Source organism: Camelus dromedarius, chromosome 16 (assembly GCF_036321535.1).
Source record: "Camelus dromedarius isolate mCamDro1 chromosome 16, mCamDro1.pat, whole genome shotgun sequence".
Taxonomy (NCBI): Eukaryota; Metazoa; Chordata; class Mammalia; order Artiodactyla; family Camelidae; genus Camelus; species Camelus dromedarius.
In genome coordinates, this window is record NC_087451.1 from 52975898 (window position 1) to 53001919 (window position 26022).

At 48.0% G+C, this 26022-nt stretch overlaps 1 protein-coding gene across 3 annotated transcripts; it reads left to right on the forward strand.

Moving 5' to 3' along the window:
- The first annotated feature begins 4466 nt into the window (after positions 1 to 4466).
- On the forward strand, positions 4467 to 9316 carry TMEM92 (transmembrane protein 92). Of its 3 annotated transcripts, none has more exons than XM_010993451.3 (5): positions 4467 to 4605; positions 7190 to 7215; positions 8033 to 8122; positions 8292 to 8487; positions 8727 to 9316. In XM_010993451.3, the coding sequence occupies exons 1-5, from the start codon at positions 4537 to 4539 to the stop codon at positions 8838 to 8840; spliced, it is 495 nt and encodes a 164-aa protein (XP_010991753.3). In that variant the 5' UTR covers positions 4467 to 4536; the 3' UTR covers positions 8841 to 9316. The 3 variants fall into 3 exon arrangements, with proteins under 3 accessions (XP_010991753.3, XP_031325550.2, XP_064352025.1); XM_031469690.2 differs by having other exon boundaries at positions 8373 to 8487; XM_064495955.1 differs by lacking the exon at positions 7190 to 7215.
- Positions 9317 to 26022: the final 16706 nt, after the last annotated feature.

Genomic DNA, 26022 nt, shown 5'->3' on the forward strand with positions numbered 1-26022 from the left:
AAATGCTTGAGATTCAGAGCAATTTGAACCCCTTAATTACTTCATAGATAATATAACTAAGAACTCATAAATACAATTGATTAACTTAAGATACTGGATGGATAGCAAGCCTTTAAATGATTCCTTACATAACTCAAAGAATTTTTTCTGAGAATTCTGAGAAGTGACAAGGTTATTTTAGGATCAAAATGCAAAACTTCAATTATTTACTATATAGGACTAACTCCTATATGTAGGGGAAACCTGGGTAATGGTGCCACCTAAATACCCTAATTCTTATTCAATTTGGAGATGGTGATCTCTGCTCCGTTTTCATTTAATCATTTCTTCTCACATCTTCCTTTATGTCCATCTCTCTCCATCACACACATGCACACCCCTATACGCTCTTCCTCACCAAATATATTTAATGCCTACTCTTCAGATCACAAATTCTTAGAACCCAACGCTGGGTAGCACTAATGTTGTAGAGCTGCCATTCCTTTCTCCTTCCCAAACCGTATCTGGAAGTCCCAGACAGAACTATATTAAGGCTGCAAATGAAGCCATTTGATTTTTCCCCCATTAATTTTTCCCCCAAGCGACACTGACAAACATGCGGAGGCCACGGGAGGCCGCGCCAGACGCGGGCACCAGGGGACTGTGGGTTAGTGTCCTCCAGGAGTAGTCAACACCAGGTCACTCTCTGAAGTCCGTCACCCGGCCCTCCCGCTCTGGCCGGGCCCTTGGGTGGAGGAAGAGGACTTAATGGCCAGCAGAGGGGGCCAGTAAGCAGGGCATTCGCGGGTTTGGGGGGACTGGAGCTGGACTTTGGTGGCCCATCCAGAAGGGCTGAGAACAGTTCTCCAAAGGAAGACCCTTAACTCCTGGGCACCTCATTCTGCCTCTGTGAAATGCAGCAAAGAGCTTTGGGCCCCTTTCCTCTGCCCGGAATAAAACATTTATTGCTTGTGTTTATTGTACACAGTAAAGGTAAACATTACTGTGTGCCAGACACTGAGTGGCTGACTTCATCCTCACCATAACCCTATTACAAGGGAGGTACCGTTATCCACCCTCACCCCCTTCACATGTGAGTCTAGAAAGGCAAACAGAGAAGTTTAGTTTCTTCACTAAGCTCACAGCACACACCAGAGTAAATGGCACACTTACAACATAACAGCTGAGCCTGACTACGGCAGAACATTCTGGGGACTTTAGAAAGAAAGGTCCCAGCCCATAAGTCATTTATGGGTATCAGTGTCCGGCATAGTATGGCAGGGAGGGGCTGAGAGGAACAGAACTCAGCCTGGCTCTCGCCCCTTACCCAGGGCCTGGCCCCCAGGGCCAGGCTGCACCAGGCCACACAGGCCTCTCACCACAGCTCCCAGAGAGGAGTGCCTCCATCCCAGGCAGCAGCTCCAGAGGCCCGACGTGTGCGGCCTCTGAGGCTGTCCCTAGGTGTGGGGTCTTGAGATCTGCGTGGTTTGGGTCCTGACTCAGCCCCCATGTCCCCTGGGACTTGGCCTCCCCGCCCCTCTAGACTCCAGTTGGCTTCTCTAAGAAGGGAGCGGGTGGGCCAGCTGACCTCCGAGGCCCTTCCAGCTGGGCCCTTGTAGGACACACAATCAGCTCCTTCTTTAGTGAATGGGCCAGGGAGACACGAGCGAGTATGAAGACATTTCAACTTTGCTGCTCTTGGGAAACCCCAGATGGAATTTGGCATGGAATCTAGAAGGACCTATTGACTGCATGAGGTCTCTGGCCCCCCACCCCCCCTGTGTCCCCGCACATCTGCGCGCACACATGCACACACGCCCCGCCCACTGCCAGATTACGTGTTGGGAGGAAGATGTTGTCCTTGTCCAGGACCCTCCTGCCTCTAGACAAGAAAAGGCCCTTGTCTGCTCAGTGTGGGGCCCCACTGGACCCCCACTCCAACCAGACCTCACCTACCAAGAACACTGGGGCCCTGGGAGCCAGGATGGATGTTGACAACAGGGCTTGGTGTTTCTGGCTTGACCTGCGACCCCCCGCCTCAGACCCCTCAACCCACCCCCACTTGCAGGAAGGAGGATAGAAAGGAAGTTTGATGTCATAGAAAAAAACTGGTGACCCAGAGGCAGGTCCCAGAGGCCCTCTGGACTCTGCCCGTGAGCCTCACTTTCCCTTTGGGGAGACATGGGGCAGGGGACAGAGTAGGGGTTCTTCTCTGACATTTTAGGGATGTGGGTAGGGTTGCCAGATTTAACAACAACACAGGATATCCAGTTACATGTGAATTTCAGATAAACAACAAATTTTAGTATAAGTATGTCCCCAATATTGCATGGGACAGATTTATACTTAAAAGTTATTCATTGTTTCTCTCAAATTCAAATTTAACGGCATTCTGTATTTTGTCTGGCGACCATACATATGTGTCAGGTGTGTCACAGAGGGAAGCAACGCCATCCTGCCCTCCTCCTGCTCCTCCTCAGGACACCCACTGCCTGGTCCCTTCACCTCGTCAGCCTTCCACATCGACCCTTCATGTTCCTCCATGCCCTTCTCAGCACCCTCATTTCACTCCCTAGGATACCCACCCCCCCACAAGCTCACCCATCTTCCTCTCCCTTAAGGGTGAGGATAGGTCCTCTGGAGGGCTCCAGGTCTGGGCAGAGTGGCAGAGGGTGTGGGGGAGACGCCTTAGGCCTTGGGTGTTGGTGCAATGGGGCCCTGGAAGCCCAAGTCAGCAACAACTTCACTAAGGAGGCAGCAGTGTGGGTGCTGAAGGGAGAAGGCTCCAGCACTCTTGGAACTGGGACTCCCTTGGCAGAGGGGTGGGCTGGGTCCTGAGACAGCTGGAGGGGTAGGAGGGAAGAAATGCTGCCCCCCATTGCCTTCTCCAAGATCCACCACCAGGAACTGCGAATAGAGAGGGCATTGTCCAGGGCCAGACTCCAATTCCACTTGGATCAGGAACTGGAAGATTCTGTTCTTAGGGGCCAAGAGATAATGAGAAACAGAGACAGGGGAAGAGGGAGACCAGGGAGAGATATACTGGGAGAGAAAGCAGGAGAGTTGGTGAGAAACAGACCCAGAGACAGGGAGCCACAGGACCAAGCCAGAAACACGTGAAATGGAAAGAGACAGAAAAACACTCCTCCACCAAGACAGACAGAGTAACAAAGAGAAGAAACAGAGATGGGGAAACAGGGAACATGCAGGAATGGAGAGAAACTGCGTGGAGACAGAGATGAGGAGAAAATGAAACAGGAAGACAGAGACTGGGAGAAATGGGGAGAACCAAGGAGAGGTTAAATATAAGACAGAGACAAGATATTAAAACTGGGGAGATGAGAAACAGAGGTAAGGAGAGAGCTTTGAGAGAAAAAGAAAAGGAAGCCAGAGGAAGACGCTGTCCTTTCCTACTAGGTTGGGGGTATTTCTCAGTGGCAAAGACAGATTTGAGACATAGCAGGAGATGTCTAAATACCTAAGAACTGCGCCGCTCCTGGAGCCCTCCACCTTTCCCCAGGTCAGGGAGCAGCACCCCACCCAGCATGTCCATTTCAACCCCGCCCCAGAGGCTCCATCTCTCCAACTCCCACTCTGTCTCCAGACGTCTCATCTGTGTTTGGGTACCTGGTTTTCACCCACCGAGATGGCCTCCTACCCCACCCGCCAGCCAGGTCCCCTGAGGAAGCTCTGGGAGGCCCAGCCCCAGGGCCCAGCCCCAGGTCCCAGCCCCGCGCCGCCTGGCTCCGGGGGAATCTCGTGTTGAGCGATGCTGCCACGAGCCGGCCGGATCCGGGAAGCACATCGTGCCTCAGGGGCTGGCCGCTGGCAGCCGCGGGTGGAATCCCGCCCCTCCCAACCGGGACCGCCTCGGCGGGGTCTTTCCAGGAATCCGGATGGGCTTGCTTGCCCACGCCTCAGCCCAGCCGCGGATCCGGGGACAAGTCTCTGAGCCTTGGGGCTTTAATTTCTCCTGTACTCAAGTGGAGGAAGTGTAAGAACACCTCCTCCCAGGATTCAGGGGGAGGAGGTGCGGGGAGATGGGGCACCAATGTACTAGTAGTGCTCTGCTCCTGCGTCTCTTTCCCTACAAATCACCCAGGCCGTCCCTCCATCCCTTCTTGGGAAAAAAGAAGAGAAAACAAAAGTGACACCTCGCCTCCCCTCTCCGGCAACATCTGCCCCTAGAAGTCCAGGCGGGAAGGGACTTCAGTGGTCTGGCTCCCTCTGCATCTGGTCGGCGCAGCAGTCCCTCTCTTAAGCCTGTAACTACTTGGGGGTGGGGCGGTTGGGGGTTGGGAAGGGGTAGCTCAGTAGTCTTGAAATGACCCCATAGGTTTTTTTTGTTTTTTTGTTTTTTTACCAGTTTGTTGCTTCTACCTCCCAGACTTCGCGTTCCTCTCCCCTTCCCCGCCCTTCCCCGGACCCGCCCCGTGCATTGGCTCCGCCCCCACCCCAAGGCGGGGACCTATAGGTGGAGAGTCGTGGGGAAGGTCGCGGCCCCGCCTCTCCCCTCCTTCTCAGACACGCGGAAGCTCAGTGGCCCCCCATGCCAGGATGTCTAACACCTGGGTCCCCGGCCTCGTACCCTCCTTGCTGCTCGGCCTGCTGGCCGGCTTCCAACAGGTGAGCGCTTGGGAGGTAAAGCTGTCGAACTTTCGGGCCCACTCTGGTGGGTCAGGGACCTGCTTCTGGCGCCGGATCACCACCTTCCATTGTCAGGATTTCCTCGTGATCACAGGCAATTAGCAACTTCCTTTCTCTTTTTGCCCGGGAGGCTGGGGCAGCGGAGGGAGGCCCTGAGATGGCTTGGTTTCCTTCACCTCGAGGGTACCCTGTAGTGGGACCCACCGCCATCCTACAAAACTAGCGCCTCTCTGTGACTGGGGACTTTGACCCTCATATTAGCCTTGGCTTGTTCTTCCCGCGGCGTCAGAAAGCGGGGACTCTCTGGAGCCTGAGGTCTGGACGCCTGGTCAGCCTTTCTCCCCAGCTCTGTTTTTCCCATACTGGGTGACCTTGGAAGAAGTCCTGGCCCTCTCTGAACTGTGTTTTCTTGTTTGTGCCCTAGAGGAAAGGAGGCTCCCTCATCCCCTTTCTAGGAGTGGGGGTAGGATTCCAGCTGGTGATAGGATTTGATCTGGCTGCCTGGCCCAAGGCTGGGGAGACCTCTGGAATCATAGGTTTCTGAGATTCTGAGAGTTAGGGTTTCAGCACCTCTTCATTCCTCCCTCCCCCAGTGATGGCGGTGGTCTATCCAGTTCTGGGATGGGAGATTACCCTAGAAACTGACATGGGTCTGTTAGAACACAGATTTTTTTCTTCTAAAAGTCCGAAGGAAGCCCCAGGCCTTCTCCCTAAACATTCACGAACTGTGCTGACTTTTAGAGCAGCTCTGCCCCAGAAGCCCTGGCACCTCCATCACCAGGTGGCACCAGGTTTGTGTCACCTCTTGCTGATTCCTCCCGGCAATTCCAGGGGGCAGGCACTGTTAATGCCCCCAATTCATATGTAAGAAAGCTGAAGTTGCCCAGCATTACCCCAAGGCTTGATAAAACACAGGCTCTGAACCACCTCAGATAAGACCACTCCCTATTTACAACAGGGCTGGGAAGAGAATCTGGGAGAGGATCCCCTACTCCTCCAAACAGGAGCTCAGGATTAATTTATTAAACCTGTTCCTTGTCTGTCTTTCTTTGTTGGGGGCCAGGAGAGGGGGGAGGAAGAGGGGCTGGGATCTGAGGGAAAGGGGATGCACTGAGTGCCTGGACCCCTTGGGCTGTCCGCAACTCTGCAGTCACCTCCATGTGCTGTGTGGCCCTTACCCTCTCTGGGCCAACCTGCAGGGGTTCATTGATGCTCCTGACCACACTGGCCAAGGCTTGTGCAAAGGAGGTGTGCACATGGGATTGCGCACAGAAAAGGGGAATCAGTCCAACTATTTATTGGCTGTCATTGGTATTCTTAGCTCTGCCATTATTGTCGTTCGCATTGAAATGTTATTTCAAAGTATAAAGATATGGTGGTCTTGCCAAAGTTGGCTTCTTGTTCTTGAACCCTGGTTGTTTGCACTCCACCCCCAACTCCCCAAGCTGGGATAGGGTGACAGATAACCTCCCATTTGTTGTGTTTCAGCACCTGCATTCCTCTCCCAGGGTCTGGGAGCAGCCAGAATGAAATGAAACCAGGTTGTCAGTGGATGCTCCTCCATTCATTCTGCCAATATCATGACTGTTGGTTTTCAACAGTGATGAAACAGACAAAAAATCCGTGTGCTGGTGGAATTTACATTCTACTGCGGAGACAGACAATTAACAAGATAGAGTAAAATATATTATATGTTAAATGTTGACAAGAGCTAGGCAGAGAAAGTAAGCACAGTTAAGGGAAAGGGAGTACTTTGAGGGAGTAGATGAGATTTTAAATCAGATGATCAGAGAGGACAGTGCTGGACCAGGCTTTCAGATACCTGGGGGGAGGATGTTCCAAGCAGGGCTTATACACATATTTGCTGTCAATCAGGTTAAATTCTGTAATGATAGCCTCAAGGGCCCACAGAACTAGTGCAGAAGAGGTAGGGAGGAAGGAGCTGCTTCCAGAGAGGAGGGTCTGCACTTCTCGGAGCCAGGAACTCCCCAGGCAGGGATCTGAAGGATGAATGGGCATTCAGCAGGCCCTGAAGGCTCAGGGAAGAGGGCTTGCCCTTGTATGCAGGTGTAAAACAGCCAGGCATGTACAGGGAACTCCCAGTGAGTGTCTGTGCCAGAGGGGGAGGGAGGCGGGGCTAGGGCTGGTCCCTGGAGTTGGGCCTCAGGGAGTGGTTGCAGGGGGCTTCCCACCAGGTTTTGGGTGGTCAGATTCGTGGACTGGAACTGCAGCGGGTTGGGAGGGACACTGGTGGGTAAGTTGCTGGTGTCCTGGCCCATCATGGGGGTGGATTAGAAGGGTGGTCAGAAGGTTTAAAGAGCTAGGGGTGAGCACATGTAGCGGGAGGTGTGGTGAGGAGAGGAAGGAGAGCTGGGGCCACTGGGTGGCAGCTGGGTCCCCAGCCCTTGACCTGCGGCACATGGAGAGTGAAGTGAAGAGCAGGTTTGGGGGAATAGGCCAGCCCACTGGGGACCTGTTGGCCGTGAGGTACCTGGGTAACATCTGGGTGGAGACCCCACCCCCCCATTTATGACCCCAAACCTCTACCTCTTCTCTTCCACAGGCTGCAGCCACATGTGGTCTCTTATTGTAAGTCTGCAATTTGGGCTGTAAATTCCAGTGTGAGGAGGAGATACCCCAAATCCTGCCCTGCCTGCCTCCATCATCCTCACCCACTCCCCTTCTAGCCAGAAACCACCCCTCCAATCCCCCACCCAGAGAGGGAGACTCCCCCACTCCACCCCTTCCCTCCCTCCCTCAACCATCAGTGGGCTGATCCGAAACCTAATCCCCATCCTTACTGCAGTCTCGCGCCTGTCTCCCCTCTAAGGGTACCCCTGGAAAGCAGGGCAGACACTTTTAATATACATTAATGCTAAGAGGCCCAAGCGCAGTGAGGAAGGGCTCAGGTGGGTGGTCTCTGGGCAGGAAAGTGTTTCCATCAAGCCAGCACTGGACGTTCCAGGAACACCCTGTCCTTCCCACCTCCTCCTCCATGGGCACCAGCCACAGCTCCTCCTGGAGTTAGCTCCTGGACCCTCCCCACTGCCCCTCTCTCTACAACTACTTAGAGGTATGTTGTAGCCCCTATAACACTCAATCCCCACACCTGCCCAGTGAGGTCAGCAGGACATTCATCACGCCCATTTTATAGATAAGAAAAGTGAGGCCCAGTAAGGAATGTAACTTGGCATGAGTGCACAAGGCTGGTAGTGAGATGAGCCTGAAACTCAGGTCCTAATCCCAGCCATAGTTTCCTCCCGCTGAGCCCTTAGGGGGGTCCATATCCCGACCCTGCTAGGGGTGTGGCTCGTGCCCTGAGCAAATGGGTGGGTTTTAGGGAAGCTGGGATCCTTCTGTCTCCCCACCTTGGTAGCAATGGTCTCTCTTGGCCCCCTACCCCCAGCACCTGCCCTAAAGGATTCAGATGCTGTGGTAACAGCTGCTGCCAAGAGTACCAGCCAGAGGTGTATGAGCTCTTCTCCGGCCCCTTGAGGTGAGTCTAGGGCCAGTTCCTCTGGGCACAGTTCTCCAAGGGGTCTGGTCCACAGGCCTGGACTGGACTTCCTGCCAAGGAGAGTGGATGGAGGTCAAGGGAGGGAGGGAGGTGCGAAGGGGCTGGGCTGGGCTGGAGACTCAGTGATGTTGGTGGTTCCTCATCCCAGAACCTCTGTCATCGTCATCCTGATCATCTTGCCACTCTTGTGCGTCTGTGACCTGGCTAAGCGCTTCTGTCGCAAATGCAGAAAGCCGGAGCAGGACCCCCCGATGGATCACGAGGGGACACCGGAACGGCCTTCCGTCGCTCCCCCCGAGAGGGTCAGGGAATCCATTTCTGAGCCCCCACCTCCCTACAATGAGGTAGGTGTCTGTCCCAGTCCCTGCTTTGCCCCTCGGCTGTCTGTACCTCCCTATTCAGATTTTTAGAGCAACAGGGACAGTGGGGGATGTCTTTACAGCACGTCTCTGGACTCTAGGGAGGGCTCCACAGCTAGCACCGGGTCACCCCTCTCCCTAGTAAACATGCCACCACCAGCACATGGGTGGCAATGGTCAGTGGCAGGCCCTAAAAAGACTCTGTGTCCCCTCGTTTCCTGCAGGTGATTCTGAAGCCCGTACTGGGCCTGCCTCCCATGGAGCCACCCCCTCCCTACAGCTTCAATCCTGAAGAATATGCCAGGGTACACAGAGGCATCGACAACCCAGCCTTCTGAGCCCCCTCCTGCCTGGAACCCTGCCATCAGCCACCTCCTCCCCAAGGCCTCCTGGATCAAGCCGGAGACTCCGGGGACCCCTGGAATGCCCCTCAACCCATGCTGCCACACCTCTGCCATTTTTGGCTTTAACTTATTGCCTTGCCTACCCCTGTTCCACACCAGTTACCTCTCTTGTCCCATGGACTGGTCTGGAGTGATAGTGTCCACCCCTCACCCCCCATCCCAAGTTAGAGGCTGCCAGGAGGAAAGCGTGCACAGCTGGAGGTGCCGGGCAGTGGAATGGGCTGCTCTGAGGAGTGGAGAGAGCTGTGCCTCCGGGAGGTACGAGTCTTGACAGATGAGATGTGCTGGAGGGCACTGATGTACTTTGGGAGGCAGGACTGCTTGAGCTCTGAGCCACCTCCAGTTCTGCCTGAGGAGACCCTATTGTTTCCCTCCCCTCCCCTCGAGACACGTGTCCTATTAAATTTCAGTTGATGGTTGCTGAGAGTCAGCCTCTGACTGTGTGGGGAGGTGAGCCCAGGCACTGCTGGGGGACTTGGAGGGGGTGGGGGTCCCTGCGCCTGAAATTCCACCATTGATGATTCATCCAAGACCGCGTTGATGATGAGCCTGGGAGGACACCACGTCTGTGGGCCACCTTCTGGGAGAGGGTCTTTGCAGATAGTTTGACCTCTGGTTCCTTGAGATCTCTGGCTGCTAAAGAGCCTGGATGGGGAGCTAGGGGTGGGATGGGCGTGACCATTGTGTGCTTCCCCACCCCGTCCTCCCTCTGTTTTCCCTGGGACACGGACACGCAGAGCCCAGCTCTCTGATCTCTGACTCTCTCATCACAGGGGTGGGGAGGGGCAACAGAGGGGAGTGGGGGAGGTGGCCATCTGTGGGGCAGGGCCTCGGAGAACGTGGTCCACTCCACCCTGGGATCTCCGGAGGAAGAAGAGGAGAACCTTTCAGTCCTGCCTGATTCTGGGTACTGCCACCTCAGCCCGACTTGCGGGGTTAACCCCTAAAAGGAAAGAGGCTTTCACCATTGCAGCACAGGAGTGTGCACGGGGCCTTCGTCCCCAGGGGGCCTGCAGCAGAGCGTGGAGCTGGGAGCCTGGCATAAGACATGCAGCGTGAGAAACACCCCTGTGCCAGCGTCTCAGGGGCTCAGGCAGGTCTGGGATCCTCCACCCCAACCCTGCCTTTGCCCTGCTCCCCACAGCCTCTGAATGCTGGCCTTCTTCCCCAGGCAGAGGGCACAGAAGTGATGCTGGCCAAAGCTCCAGGGGGGGCTGAGGTAGAACTGGCCCTGGTGCGCCGGCAGGGATGCCTCCTCTGGGGCTCTCCCAATAATGCCCTTTCTTGGGGCATCAGGACCCAGGTAGGTGACACGGCCGGGGTAGGGAGATGGCACAAAAAGATGTTAGAAACAAAGACGCTAGAAACAGGGGCTCTGGTTGGGGATTCCTGCTGGAGACAGAGCCCCAGAGAGAACAGTAGCTACTGGACAACATAGCTCCAGAGTTGGCAAGAGAATGACCCCAGCCATAGGCAATTTCCCTTCAGTTTCGGGGACTGATCACAGGGAGCAGAAGGCAGATATGTGAGTGCTTTGTGTAAACTCCAGTTAGAGACGTCCCAGAGCCGATGCCGCCCTCGCTATGGTAAACACCCACCCCGGTGAGAGGATGTTAAGCAATGGGCTTTGCAGAACTGGAAGAGGAGGTAACCCTCTGCCTGGACGCTGCCTGCCTTTCATCAAAGATGACATAGGGTCTTTAAATCCTTCCTAGCAGCAATAGAGTGGCCTGGAGGAAAGTGGCTGTCATGAAGCCCAACATGGCTGGGACCTGGTGGCAGAAATGAACAGTTCTGTGGCTCTGTTCACTGTTTGTGGGAGCAGAAATAGCATGATCTTCCTGGGGGGCAGTCCAACAGTATCCATTCATGCCACAGATATTTACAAAGATCCTACTATATGTCTGGCACTGGGTCGCCATTAAAATTTAAAAAGCACATGACCCAGCAATTCCACTTCTAGGGATGATCCTTCAGAAATGCTCATACAAAAGAGCTCGAAGAGATGTCCATTGCAGCATTGTTGCTGGGGGTAAATGAAAACACCCTTAATGTCCATTGATACTACAAAGAATGAAGTGGATCTGAAGCACTGACCTGGCACAATGTCCATTCATTTATTGTTACAGAGAAATGGCAAGTTTCAGAGCAGTCTATGATCTCAGTTTGTACATATATACATTATATATGTGTGTGTGTGTGTGTGTTTCCCCCTTTGTAAATGTATAAAGAAGATCTAGAAGAATATTAACTCAACCACACTTGCCACACTTTCAACAGTGGTTGGCACTGTGGGATGGAGGGATGGAAGTAGTCAATTGTAAGGGAGGTTTCCTATTTTGTGTGCTTTGTCATTGCTTACATTTTCCAAAATGAGCAAGCATGGCTTTCACAATTGAAAAAAGATCTCTAATGGAAAATATAAGCAGCTTTGGAAGTTAACAAAGACTCACCTTGTGAACTTTGATCGACAGCAATTCATGTATTATCAGCCCTGCTATGAGGAAGAGGCTGGAAGGACTCAGACTCGTGGCACACACATGACATGCAAGGGACCCAGGGCATAAATAATTGATGGACATGGGAAAGCCTGGACACCTGCCAGCCATGTGAGGACATGTGATGCCTGTATGTCACACCTATGCGGGACTGTGATGGACACTCAGTATATGTCAGACATCTGGCTGGTGGTTGGGTGGATGAGCAATTTCACAGCAACTGAGAATTCATCCCTGCACTTCGTTTAGCAGCTCAAACACAACGAAGAATAATAAAAGATGGAATCACTTAATGAGTGAATGAATGATTAACTAAGTGAACAGGTGAGTGAGTGAACAAATGTGAAGATCTGCCAGGACATTTGAAATGACACAGGCAGCCTGGTTACCACCAAGGCAGCAAGCCTCGTGACTGTGGACTTGACCTGTCTGCAGGGGCTCCCCCAGAGGACTGGGGAATGTGGGAAAAGCTCTGAGGCAGGGAGCAGGCAGGGTAGGGAGGCAGGGGGACCTCAGGCTCCTGGGAGGAGGGAGGAAGAGAAAGGGGATTCAGCTGCTGCGGGAAGCTGGAAAGAGAGATGACACCAAGAATCCTACTCACCTCGGGACTAGGAGTCAAGACTCCAGCCTCTGACATTTTAGCTTCGGCATCCAGCACCTCTAGGTCTCAGGCCCCGTTTGCACAATGAACAGGTGGACCCCATCCAGCGCTGGCAGGATGTTGCTCTCTGGCTCCCAAGTTGGGAGGGGCTGAGTAGCTATGAGAACTCAGGGGCCCTCCTTGACTCCAATAGCCTTTTCTCTACCACATCTTGATCTTGTCATTCCTGGTCACCTCAGACCTCCCACCCTGTGAACATCTCCTCCTAGTCCTCCCGCTCAGATATTTTATCAGCCCCACGCCCGCGAATCTGAGCATGCTGAGAACTCCAAGTCATCAGCCTTAGCTTCTTGCAGTGCCGTCAGCTGTGCCCTTAATGCCTTCAAGCCAGCGTGGAGTCCTGGATCCCCACCCTCTAGCCCCAGTTCTAAGTCCTTTACCCTTTTCTCCATCCATTGTCCTCACCTGGAAAAATCCCAAACTCTGTTTGGAACCAACTTCTGCTCAAGAACCAGTACACCTGTGCAACTGGACTCACTTCAAAATCAAACCTGCAAATCTCAAGTGGACCCTCAATGCCTTAGAAGCATTACTTCCTCACTCTTGAGATGACAAATTCACATCTTCTCCTCTGAATCTCCCAAGCTCCCAAACTCAATTTCAGGTCGCGATGCAATCACACTAGAACCACTCAATTCTGCCCCACCCCAACTGCCGCCCCCCACCCCGCCTCTGGCTGCTGTGGAAACTGCATTGCCTTCCTCCAACTGGACTCTACCCCTCATAGCGTCCCAGGACCTCGCTCCTACAGTGATTCCTGCCCAGCCACTTCTCCCTCATCACTGGACCTTGATCATGATCACCTGTGCATCATCGTGCCCCATGATCCTCTTAGAGAATCCCCTGATACTCTCATCCCTCCCCTTCTCACTGCACCCTGCTCCAGTCAGCCCTTTGTCCCCATCATTACACGAAACAGCTCTTGTCCACATCACCAGTGATCTACATCTGGCCAAGGGCGAAGGTCAGTTCTCGAGCCTCATTTACTCAGTCTCTGGGCATTTGACACATTTGGCCACTTCCTCCTTCTTAAAGAATTTTCTTACCTGAACTTCTCTGACGCCACCCCCTGGTTTTCATCCTGTTCCCCACCGCTGCTTTCAGGTTTCTTCACTCTCCTCCCCCGCCACTAGCTCTGAATGACAGTTGATCCGGGATCCTATCTTCAGTCCTCTTGTCTTCACCTTCATTCCCTCCCGTAGTGGGTCTCACCCAGCTCTGTGACTTCATAGACCATCTGACGAACCTCAGATCTTTATTTCTGGCCAAGACTTCTTCCCTGAGCTCCAGACTTAGGTAGTCAACTGTCTAACACCTCCACTGGGATGCATTTCATAGTCCCAGCTAGGTCCTAGTTTCCTCCCCACCCCAAATCCAGTCCTTCCCAAGTTGTCCCATCATAAATATACGGCACTACCTGCCAGCCTGCTGTTCAGGCCCAAGAACTGGCGTATTATTCTAATTTCTCTCTTTCCCTCACCCCTGGCCTCCATCCTGCCTCCAGAATAGATCCATGTCCCCTTCTCACCGCTTCACCAATACAGCCCTAGATCAAATCACTGTCAAGTCTAGCCCAGGCTGTCCCATTGCTCTCCTCACTGGCTTCCTGCCTCCTCCATCATCTCCATCTTGTGCCCTGCATGCTTCCTAAAGCATAAACATGACCTGTCACTGCCCTGCTTAAAGGCCTCTGATGAAGATCTTTAATTACTTAAGAATAAAGAATTTGTTCAGATGCTAGTGCTTCACAATATAACTTTAAATTAAATACAAATATCTAATAGAAAAAAAAAAAAAAGCCTCTGCTGATCACCCATTGTGCTTGGAATAAACTCCAAAGCCCTGGCTGTGGCCTGCGGGACTTACAAGGTGTAACCCCTCTCATCTTCTCCCTGCTCACTGCATTCCAGCCACGGTGACCTCTCTCCGAGCCTCGACTGTCCCAAATCAGCCTGGCTCAGGGCCTGTAGTGGCTTTCTGCTTGGGACCCCTCCCTCTGTACTTCTCTCCGAGACTTCACAAGGCTGCCAGCTTTTCATCATTCTGGTTCCAGTTAACCTGTCACCTCAAGGAAATATTCCCTGAACACCCCACAGAAAGCCGCCCCTCCAGGCCCCCTCTGTTACACTAACCTATTTTATTTTCCTCACTGCACAGCCTCATCCTGGAAATCACCTTGTTTACATTATGTGCTTCTGTGTTGACAGTCTGTTTCCCTTCTCTGGACCAGCGCTCCTCAGGACAGGGACCTGTCTTGTTGGCCGCCCCGTCCAGAGTCTAGAACAATGCCCGGCCAGGGGCAGGCCTCCTCCTCTGTGGACCCACTCACTACCTGCAGCCACCTCAAAAGCAACGCCCAAAAGGTCCTGCAAGACAAACAACCAGGTGAGGAGCTGCCAGGCCTGCAAATACCCACCAGTGCCGTCTGTTTAACACCGGCCCTCCATCCGCGAGGAGTCACTGTGTTCTTTCTCTCTCTACCTGCCTCCCATTCTTTCTTTTCGTCACGGAATATTCAGCACCTCCCATGTGTCAGGCATGATTCCAGGGCCTGGGTAAAGGCGGCCCACAAACTAGACACCATTCCTACCCTCATGGAAAACAGATTCTAATCAAACAATCCAACAAGTGAATCTGTGGTTACACAGTGGGCTAAATGCTGGGGAGAGAAAACATGCACGTAGCGTTAGAGAACATGGTGGGGCGGGGGCCTGCTTTAGATGGAGCGGTCAGGCATGATCCATCTAAGGAGGCGACATGGAACTAATTCCAGAAGGAGAAGTAGACTGGTGTGAGATAGCATGGAAAAGAGCACTCAAGACAGAGGGCCCAGCATGTGCAAAGGCCCTGTGGGGAAGGAGCTTGGTGGCTGAAGACACTTAAAGGAAATCCCTCCCCATGATCCTTAACCAAGGGTATATCCATTTCCTAGGGTTGTCAGAACAAATAAACACATCCTGATGGCTTAAAACAATGGACATGAATCCTCTCACAGCTCTGGAGGCCAAAAGCCTGAAATCAAGGGGTTGGCAGGGTTGTTCCTTCCGGCGGCTCTGAGGAAGAATCCATTCCATGCCCTCTTGTAGCTTCTGGGGGCTGCTGGCGATCCTTGGCAGTCTTTGGCTTGTGGCTGCCCTCCAATCTCTGCCCTTGTCTTCAACAGCCTTTTCCTCTGTGTCTGTGTGTCCTTCCCTGTATCTCGTAAGTATACTTTTCATTGGATTTAGGGCTCATCCAGGATGATCTCACTTCAAGATCCTTACCTTAATTACATCCGCAAAGGCCCTTATTCCAGATAAGTTCACATGCTGAGCTTCTGAGGGGAAATGTCTTTTGGGGACACAATTCAACCCACTACAGAAGTCATAGCCTTAGACATTCTCACCCGGAGGGTACCTCAGAGATCCTCTGAAACAGTGTCTTTCAAAGTATAATCCCTAAAAAACTAGTTCTAGAGTGTATGTTTAAAAGGGGGAAGTAGCATTCTGTGTCCAAATAAATTTGGAAAATGCTGCATACAAATCTCACTTAGCATATTAAAGGGTTGAAAATTCACAGCAAAGAAGCCACATTATCATTATTTAAAGCAAAACATCCCTAGTTTATTTCACCATAAAACCCCATTTTCCTTCTCATAATCTCTGTGGAGTTCTGAGATCCTATCCTCCCATGGAAATTTGAGAGAAATACTGACGTAGTCCAACCTTGTCTTACTATAGACGCGATGATCAAAGTCCAGAAAAGAGAAGTGACATATCCAAGATCACACAGCTGGCAGGGTCAGAAGTTGGATTTAAAACTCAGTCTCCTTATTCCTCAAAAAACTAAAAATAGACTTACCATATGATCCAGCAATCCCACTCCTGGGCATATATCCAGAGAGAACCTTAATTCAAAAAGATACATGCACCCCATTGTTCATGGCAGCACTATCTACAATAGCCAAGACATGGAAACAACCTAAATGTCCATCCACAGATGACTGGATAAAGAAGTTGTGGTATATTTATACAATGGAATACTACACGGCCATAAAAATAAAAATAATGCCATTTGCAGTAACATTGTTGGACCTGGAGATTGCTATTCTAAGTGAAGTAAGCGAGAAAGAGAAAGAAAAATACCATATGATACCACTTAAATGTGGAATCTAAAAAAAAGACAAATGAAGAAACAGACTCAGAGACATAGAAAACAAACTTATGGTTACTTATGGTTACCGGTGGGGGGGAAGGAGGGGAAGGGATAAACTGGGAGTTCAAGATTTGCAGATACTAACTACTATATATAAAATAGATAAACAACAAGTTTACACTGTATAGCACAGGAAACTATATTCAATATCTTGTAACCTATAATGAAAAAGAATATGAAAATGAATACATGTATGTACGTGTGTGACTGAACTATTATGCTGTACACCAGAAACTGACACAATATTGTAAACTGACTATACTTCAGGAAAAAAAAAACAACCCTCAGTCTTTAAGAGATGAACAAATTCTTGAGCGCCAGGGGTTAGGGATGATGTGAAGGAGGGAGTGGGTGCGACTATAAAAGAGTAGCAGGAGGGGATCTTTGTGTTGGTGGAATAGTTCTGTATCCTTGATTGTGTGGTGGTCACACAAATCTACACAGGTGATTAAATGACACAGAACTATACACACATATTGTACCAATGTCGATTTCCTGATTTTGTGACTGTATGTAAGATGTAATTGTTGGGCATTACATAAGATGCAACCACTGGGGGAAACTGGGTAAAAGGAACTTGGGACCTCTGTACTATCTTTGCAGCTTCCTGTGAATCTATAATGATTTCAAAACAAAAAGATTTTACAAACTCAGTTTCCTGCCTCCAGGTTCAGGACTTTTTTTACCTTGTTAAAGTTTATTAGACCAAATATAGTTTCAGTTTATGTACCCAGGGCCCAATACAAAGGACAGTTTATTGCTTTTTATAGTTTGCCGTTTATATAAACTGCAGTAATTTAGATGTAGAGGGGGGTGATTTGCAGACACTCCATTGCAATGATGAATGCAAAGTTGGATGCATCTTCTTGCTCCTTCACGCCTCACCATGACTTTCTTGTAGCCAAGTGTGTGGCTCTTACTCACATAGAGACAAAGGGACAAGAAGAAGAGGACCACAGCTGAGTTTCTTAGTTATCTAGATGTACCTCCTTGGAGCAGGAATATATGTATTTTATATATACACACATATGTAATATACATATTGACATACATTATATTATATTATATATATAGACAAGATGTGGACTTTATTTAATAAAACAGTCAACTGGCTGGATTTGGCTCATGAGCCATAGTTTGCTGAATTCTGAATTAAAACATATAATATAAATGTCTTACTTTTCCATCTCTGATCTCCTACTCAGCTTGCGTATGCTTTTTGCTTTTGCTGCTGTCTTGTTTTTCCAATTTCTTTTCAATTTTTTTTTATTGTAGTAAAATATACATAACATAAAAATTACCATCATAACCATTTTTAAGTGTACAGTTCAGTGGTATCAAATACATTCATGATTTTTGCAACCATCTCCGCCACCCATCTCCGTAACTCCTTCCACCTTATAAAATTGTACCCATTAAGTAACAACTCTCCATTGTCTCTCCCTTCCCCCCAGACCCTGGCAACCATCATCCTGCTTTCTGTCTGTATGATTTTGACTACTCTAAGTACCTCTATCACATAAGTAGATTCATACAATATTTGTCTTTTGGGTCTTAGCATAGCATCTTCAAGGTTTGTCCATGTTGTGGTATATGTCAGAATTTCCTTCCTTTTTAAGGTTGAGTAATATTCTATGGCATGTACATACCCCATTTTGCTTATCCATTCACTCATCTGTTGATAGACAGGACATATGGATTGCTTCCACATTTTAGCTCTCATGAATAATGCTGCTGTGAACATGGGTGTACACATAGTTCTTTAAGACCTTGCTTTCTGGGGGAGGGTATAGCTCAGTGGTAGAGTGCATGCTTAGCATACATGAAGTCCTGAGTTCAATCCCCAGTACTTCCACTTAAAATAAATAAATAAATAAATAAATAAACCTAATTAACCCCAGCAAGAAACAGATTTTCACTAAAAAAAAAAAGGTCGGGGACGGTATGGCTCAAGCAGTAGAGCTCATGCAGTAGCATGCCCAAGGTCCTGGGTTCAATCCTCAGTATCTTCTCTAAAGTAAATAAGCTTAATTACCAACCCCCAACCAAAAAAAAAAAAAAAAAAAAAAGAAGGCTTCGCTTTCAATTCTTTTTGGTATATACCCACAAGTGGCATTCCTGGATCATATGATGATTCTATTTTTAGTTTTTTAAGGAACTGCCATACTGTTTTCCACAGCAGCTGTACCATTTTACATTTCTACCAACAGTGCACAAGAGTTGCAGTTTCTCCACATCCTTATCAACGCTTGTTTTCCATTTATTGGATAGTAGCCATACTAATGGGAGTGAGCTATCTCATTCTGGTTTTGATTTCCATTTTCCTAATGATTAGTAATGTTGGGCATATTTTCATGACTTTGTTGGCCATTTGTGTATCTTCTTTGGAGAACTGTCTACTTAAGAGCTTTGCCCATTTTTTAAAATCACGTTTTTTGGGGTTTTTTTCCCCCTAAGTTTTTTACTTTTTTGTTGTTGAGTTTTAGTTTTGTAATATATATTCTGGATATTAATCCCTTATCAGATGTATGATTTTAAAATATTTTCTCCCATTCAGTGGGTTGCCTTGGTACTCTATTAATTTGTCTTTTGATGCACAAAATTTTTAAGTTATCATGAAGTCCAATTTGTCTATTTTTTCCTTTTATTGTTTATACCTTTAGTGTCATATCCAAGAAATCATTACCAAAGCCAACATAATGAAGCTTTTGCCTTATGTTTTCTTCTCAGAGTTTTATAGTTTTAGGTCTTACATTTAGGACTGGGATCCATTTTGAGTTAATTTTTGTACATGATACTAGGTAATGGTCCAACTTCACTCTTTTGTATGTAATATCCAGTCTCCTCAGCATCATTTGTTGAAAGACTGTTCTTTCCTCCATTGAAGGGTCATGGTTCCCTTGTCAAAAATCATTTGACCATATATGTGAGGGTTTATTTCTGGACTCTCTATTATGTTCCATGTCTGTCTTTATTCCAGCATTATACTGCTTTCATTACTGTAGCTTTGTAGTGAGTTTTGAAACCAGGAAGTGTGAGTCCTCCAGCTTTGTTTTTGTTTTTGTGGTTTTGTTTTGTTTTGGCTATTTGGAGTCCCTTGAGATTCCCTATGAATCTTAGGATGGATTTTCTATTTCTGAACAAACAAATAAGCATCATCGGGATTTTAATAGGGGTTACATCGAATCTGTAGATCAGTTTGGGTAGTATTGACATCTTAATGGTATTGTCTTCCAGTCCAAGAACACAGGATATGTTTCCATTTATTTGTGCCTTCTTTAATTTCTCTCAACAATGCTTTGTAGTTTTCATTGTACATGTCTTTCAGCTCCTTGGTTAACTTCTTTCCTAAGTATTTTAATCTTTTTGATACTATTGTAAATGGAATTGTTTTTGTAATTTCCTTTTTAAATTTTTCATTTCTAGTGTCTAGAAGTGCAACTGATTTTTGTGTGTTGACTTTGTATGCTGCTAATTTGTTGAATTTGGAAACAAGCAGGACCCCGTGGGGCTCTGCTGGGTACAAAAGCCTTTCTGTGTCCCCGACTTCTTGTTTGAAGGAAAAAAGTTTCAGTCTCCTAGACCTTCCCTGAATTCCAAAGGTCATATCCAAACAGTTACTGATTAGGGGAGTGAGGGAATGCAGAAAGGAACAATGGTGTAGCCATGGGGCAGGGTCCTGGGTCCTCCTTAAGAAATATGCATAACAATCTGATATACATCTCTACAGGAACTAAGGCCCCCACCCAGGTGGAGAATAGTAACTTCAGGCAAAGTATAAGCACAAGGACTGGCTGGAATCAGAAGGCAGATTCTTGGAATTCCACCCTGTTACCTCTGTCACCAACCAGTCAGGATGGCCACACACCCTGCAGACCTCTCTCCAAATTTTGCCTATTAAATCTGTTCCCCCCAAACCATTGGGGGTCTTTTGAGCATAAGCCTCCCCATTCTCCTTGCTTGGCCCTTGCAATACCTTTCTCTGCTCCAAACTTGGGTGTTTCCATTTGTTTGGATTCACTGTGCATTGGGCACATTAACTTGGGTTTGACAACAAATTCATTTATTAGTTTTGACATTTTTTTTGGTGGAATCTTTGGGGTTTTGTACCCATAACATCATAACATCTGTAAACAGAGATGATTTTACTTCTTCTTTTCCAGTTCAGGTGCCTTTTCTTTCTTTTTCTTGCTTAACTACTCTGGTTAGAACTTCCAGTACTATGTTGAATAGAAGGGGCAAAAGTGAGTATCCTTTTCTTGCTTGTGATCTTAGAGGAAAAGCTTATAGTCTTTCAGCATTTAATGTGGTGTTCCCTGTGGGTTTTTAATGTATGGCTTTCCTTATGTTGAGGTTGTTTTCCTTCTATTCCTAGTTTGCTGAGTATTTTTATCATGAAACAGTGTTGAATTTTGTCACATTCTTTTTCTGCATCAATAAACATGATCGTGTGTCTTTTTCTCCTTCATTCTGTTAATGCAGTGTGTTTCGCTGATCAATTTGTGTATGTTGAAGCACCCTTGCTTTCCAGGAATAAGTCCCAGTTGACCAAAATGTATAATCTATTTAATACACTGCTCGGTTAGGCTTGCTGTATTTTGCTAAGAATTTTTGCATCAACGTCCATAAAAGGATATTGATCTGTAGTTTTCTTATCATTTCTTTGTCTGGCTTCGGCATCAGGATAATGCTGGCTTCATAGAATGACTTAGTAAATGTTCCCTTTTCTTCAATTTTCTGGAAAATTTTGAGGATTGATATTAGTTCTCTTTAAATATTTGGTAGAATTCACCAGTGAAGCCACCAGGTCCATAGTTTTTCTTTGTTGTTAAGAGTTTTGATTACTGATTCAGTCTCCTTACGAGTTATCGATATATTCAAATGTTCTGTTTCTCCATTATTTAGTCTTGGCAAGTTTTGTGTTAACTAGAAGGGGAGGAAGGAAAGCAACAACAATTGCTGTTCTCCTCTTTGAACCTCTAAGATCAGAAGCAGAAGTCAGCATTCAGCACAGATCCTTGATATTTAGAGGGCAGGCTCCCTTTTGCCCACTTTGGTTCCTGCAAACTGTGCAAGCTGCTCTAGGAACAGGTACACAGCTGCCTACAACTTGGTTGAGGATGGGGGATGGATATGTGCTACTGTGCTAAGAGCTGAAATTGACTGAAATTAACTGCAATTTACTGTCTGAGCCTTCCTCTGGAAGTTGCAAGCCATTAATAGATTCCAGAGTTCCAAAACAGTTGTATCAGACAGATTCTGCCAGTGCAATTGTTGTCTAGGTGAGGAGATACATTCCTGTTGCTTCCTACTCCATCACCTTCCCAGAATCCTTTCAGCAGGATTATATTTTAATAATATGCATTTGAGAATACTCAGTTGTGTTAGCTGTGATTTGACCAGTAATTTATTTCAAAACTTGCTTTAGTTTCCTGCCAACATTTTCTCAGATCAAAGGATGTTAAGAACTTTGATCAGAGACTCAAGAAGACCTTTTTGTGTTTTGACACAGCAAGAGCAGAACTTTCACCAACAATTAAATTCCAGACTTGTCATACTGCACATTTTTTCCACATGATCATTTTCTTGGAACTCTCTCCATCTGCTTCCCCTGTAATGACAGTGGGACTGGGGAGCAGCCATTTTTCACAAAGTGGTTCTACCTCTGGCCACAGCTCAGGGGTGGGCACTGATCCAACCTGGGCCTATAAGAGCCCTTCCGTAAGACTTTCGATTTTGGGGCTTAGCGAGTCTGTCTGTTATCTCTAGATTGCTGAGTTATCAAAGCTGTTAGATGGAGAACCTAGTGCCCCTGCGGCCCATGTTAGCCACTATGTGAAGAAACTATTCCTGAATGCAAGCTTCTACTGCTCACTGCATGACAGACCAATAAACTGAGAGATGGGTTGTTGGGGCAAAGAAAAGTGACTTTATTCAGAAAGCTAGCAGAGAGAGAAGATGGTGGTCTAGTGTCCCAAGCAACCATCTTACACAAGTTAGAACTCAGGCTCCTTGTATACTGAAAGGGGACTGGGTGTGGATCATTGTTGCGGGCTTCTTGGCTGGAATCCTTTGTTCTTTCAGCTGTCCACATAGGTCTAGTCACAATCTTCCCATAAACTTCCAACAAGACAACTGTTATTTTCTGTCTGCAACTTTTTATCTCTATGTGAATGGGAAAGTGTTACACCTGTAAAGGTCAGAGCCTTGAGAATAGGCTATCATGTATATTTCAGGTTATAGGCAACTTTCTTTTACAAAAGGTGCAGAGCCAGCATGACTCAGCACAGGCAACAGAGCACAAGGGTTAGAACCAAAGGAACAGATCCAACATGGAGTCAGGTTTGTTCTTCTCTGTTACAAAACCTGGTTGAGTGAGAAAGAAAGAAGCCAATGTTCAGAGGGAAATGGAGATAGGAGACAGAGATAGTCCTGATGGCCATCAGATACCTAGCTCCATTTGTTCCTGAGATCTAGCTGCCTTCCCATGGCCAAGCTATTCCACCCTTCTTTGGAAACCAGTAGGTATTCACCCCACATTTTGCTGGCTGGTGTGAGTTTCTTGTCACTTGCACCAGAGAGCCCTGTGTAGCCTGCTAGACCAGCTCCTTCATTTCACAGACAAAGAAACAGATTCTGAGAAGAACTCTGACTTCCCTAAGTCTGCCAGGTTAGTGAGTAGCTAACTGGAATTAAACCCTCAAGTCTCCTAATTGTAGCTCCCATGTGTGTCTGCACAGCTGCTGCAATTGTGGTGCCCTGTGTCATTTTCAACGCCTGGTGATTTCCAATGTCCTCAGTTGGAGAGAAGTGCCTCCATCCCTCCCCTTATCCACAAAACAAAGGGAAAAAGGTAAAAATATATCATCAAAACATAACTGGAGACCTGGGACCTGGGGGTGTTGGCACAGGAAATTGAGAATGAGAGGAACAAAATCAGACTTGTTGGAGGTGCAAACTAAAATGACACCACACTATCTGTGGCTGAACTCACACAAGGAAGACTGGATCAAGGGCAGTCTTCACCTCCTCACAAAACGCTCATGCAGGATTCAGATTAAACTGAGATAACAGATCTCCGAGGCAAAGATAAAGGAAGATCAGAGACCCACTCCAAGTGTTGACTGCCTGTGGGTCCCCAAGCCTTCCAGACTTCTGAGATCACCCTTACCTCTAATATAAAATAGGATGACATGAAGGGGGAGGCCAGGATGCCCCTTCTGCTGAGTTGCACGATTCCTCGCCAGCCCCCTGACCCTGCAGCTGACAATTTCCTCTTGTTCCTTCACCCGACCCTAGACACAACCCTCCTTCCTGCTTCCCACATGCCAAGCACAACTGACAAAGTTGTGTGTATGTGGCTTTCCCTAAAGGTTTGGGGTAACGTGGGGTTACCCTGTTAATAGGCCCTGACAGCTCTGCGAGAGTTTTGTTTCCCCCTGGGCCACAAGCTATGTGAGGGCAACAGGCTGGTCACTGCTAAATGGATGACTCAGTAGCCTGAATGGAAATGTGTAGCAAGATGATGTGTCTGTGGCCAAGCAAGAACTTGCCTTCACAGTGTTAGTTAGATCCCAGTGACCTGCCCTACTGAAAGCTGGTTTTACAACCCCAGGAGGCAAATATTCAGGAAAGAAGTGGCAATTATTCAGGAGACAAGTTGTTTGGTGAGACCCCATTAGAGCTACTAAGGACAAGGCAGATCTGTACCCAGGACAGACAGAATCCCTTGGCCACCACTCCAGGAACCCAGGGGGATCCAAGAAGCCACAACGGCTGACACCTCCTTGCTCATCATCCCCTGGTACCCTCTGAGCCTCTCACAGTCAGTTGGTACTTCAGTGGCTTCCCAGGGCAGCAGGCAACTTCTAGGCACCTCCCAACCCTGTCCAGAGAGTCACATCTCACGTGAGTACATGATGTGTATCAATCACCCCTGACTTCAATCCTGTAGCCCTCCCACCTGAGGAACACCTCACCTGGCCTCTCCCTAGGCCCTGCCTGGGCTGGGCTTCTCTTCCTCTCCTTGTGTTCCCAACAGAACCCCCAAACTCCAACCCACAGCCCCTCTGAAGATGATTTTAGCTCCTTCTATCCGAGACGTTCCATTCCTTGGCGGACTTGCCTTCCACAAAAAAACAGGTTCATCAAGGTGCTTTTCTAATCCAAAGAGTAATAATCATTTCTTTAAAGGCAATTCTGCCTGATTCTGGACCAACACACGCAATTCAGAAACCCTAACAAAGATTTTTAAATAACGAAATGTGCCCTCCCCTTGCATCTCCACAACATCAATTGGATCCATGTGTGTGGTCATTCTACTTCCCACACCCCAAACTGGGACATATATTCTGATAATTACACAGAATCTTTGAGATCAGAACAATCCTAGAAAGTCTAGGATGTACTGTCATCGAATCTGTTTTCCATGTATCTACGACTCACACCCGAAGTGGTAATGGATCTATTCCTTGACTCTCCTTTGCCGGGAAAACCTGAGGGATCCCAGAGTAGTCAGAGTCTCAGGCACAGGAGAACACCTTGGGGAGCCTTCAGAATCCCAGGAATGAGCCGTGAGAATCAGCTGGGTTTAATTTCAGTGGTTCCTAGGAGTCCCTCAGAACTCCTCAGTGACAATTATCTGTTCCCAACAGTTTCCTCAGAGGAGGACTCCAGCTCAGTCTCTGTTTGGGGGCCCTTCCAATCCTGGCCATGGAGGGTAGGACACCCATCTGGCTCTGGCATCCTGCAGTGAGCAGTGTCCAGACAGCCTGTGAGCAGGGGCAAAATGGCTGACGGGTTGGAGGCCTGTTTCTCACTCCTTCTAGAGCTAGCCAAAATCAAGCCTTGATGCTCTGCTGTTCTTCTTCGCTAAGATTTAAACATTTTACCTCCTTTTCAGAAAAGAGTCTTAAAGCGGAATTTCTGTACTCAGGATAGACTGTTTCCACAACTTCCTGTGGCTGGAAGGCAGGTTTGAAACATGAGGTCCATGGACCCGCGATAGTTTCCTGGACAGAGTTTAGGAAGACTGTGAGCTGAAATGGGAAAAGGATTACATTTTGATTTTCACAAACCTCTAACTGAAAGTTGGCTTTTCCTTAATTACGAAGGTAGGTGACAAGCCATGGCAAAATCGGTACCTGTGGGTTTGTCACATTGAAACCACAGATGTTGTATGTCACCTCAAAGTTATTGCAAGAATCTTGAAATATCATTTACACCTGGAACTACTTTAAAATTAGGTTAGTTATTAGATTCACTATCTCATTGTCTAGTATTTTTATTTTAAAAGCTCATATATTATTTTATCACAATTTTTCTGAATATTTTGATTATTGCTTTTTTTAGTGTTTGTTTAATGGGGGGAGGTAATTAGGTTTATTTATTCTTTTTTTTTTTAATGGAGGCACTGGGAATTGAACCCAGGACCTCATGCAGGCTAAGCATGCACTCGACTACTGAGCTATATCTTCCCCTCTGATTATTGCATTTTAATACAATTTATTTCCTTTGTTCCAATGCCTTTTATTTTATACATTTAACGTACATTTATGCATTATTCTGAGAAGGGGTCCATGGACTTCACCAGATTGCCAAAGGGGCCCAGGGCAAAAAATAAAAAATTAAGTCTCCCTGAATTCTGGGGAGACAGTCCAGGCATAAGAATATTTCTGGAAAAAAAATTCTGCATTTTTTTAGGCAAAGCAAAAGTTGTTTGTTTGGGAAGGGGCATCGGTTTATGCAAAGATACCTCTGCATT

Coding starts and splice junctions, on each gene's coding strand:
- TMEM92 (XM_010993451.3), top strand. CDS start 4,537: ATGTCTAACACCTGGGTCCCCGGCCTCGTACCCTCCTTGCTGCTCGGC. Junction 4,606..7,189: donor TGCTGGCCGGCTTCCAACAG/GTGAGCGCTTGG, acceptor TCTCTTCCACAG/GCTGCAGCCACATGTGGTCT. Junction 8,488..8,726: donor CCCCACCTCCCTACAATGAG/GTAGGTGTCTGT, acceptor CGTTTCCTGCAG/GTGATTCTGAAGCCCGTACT.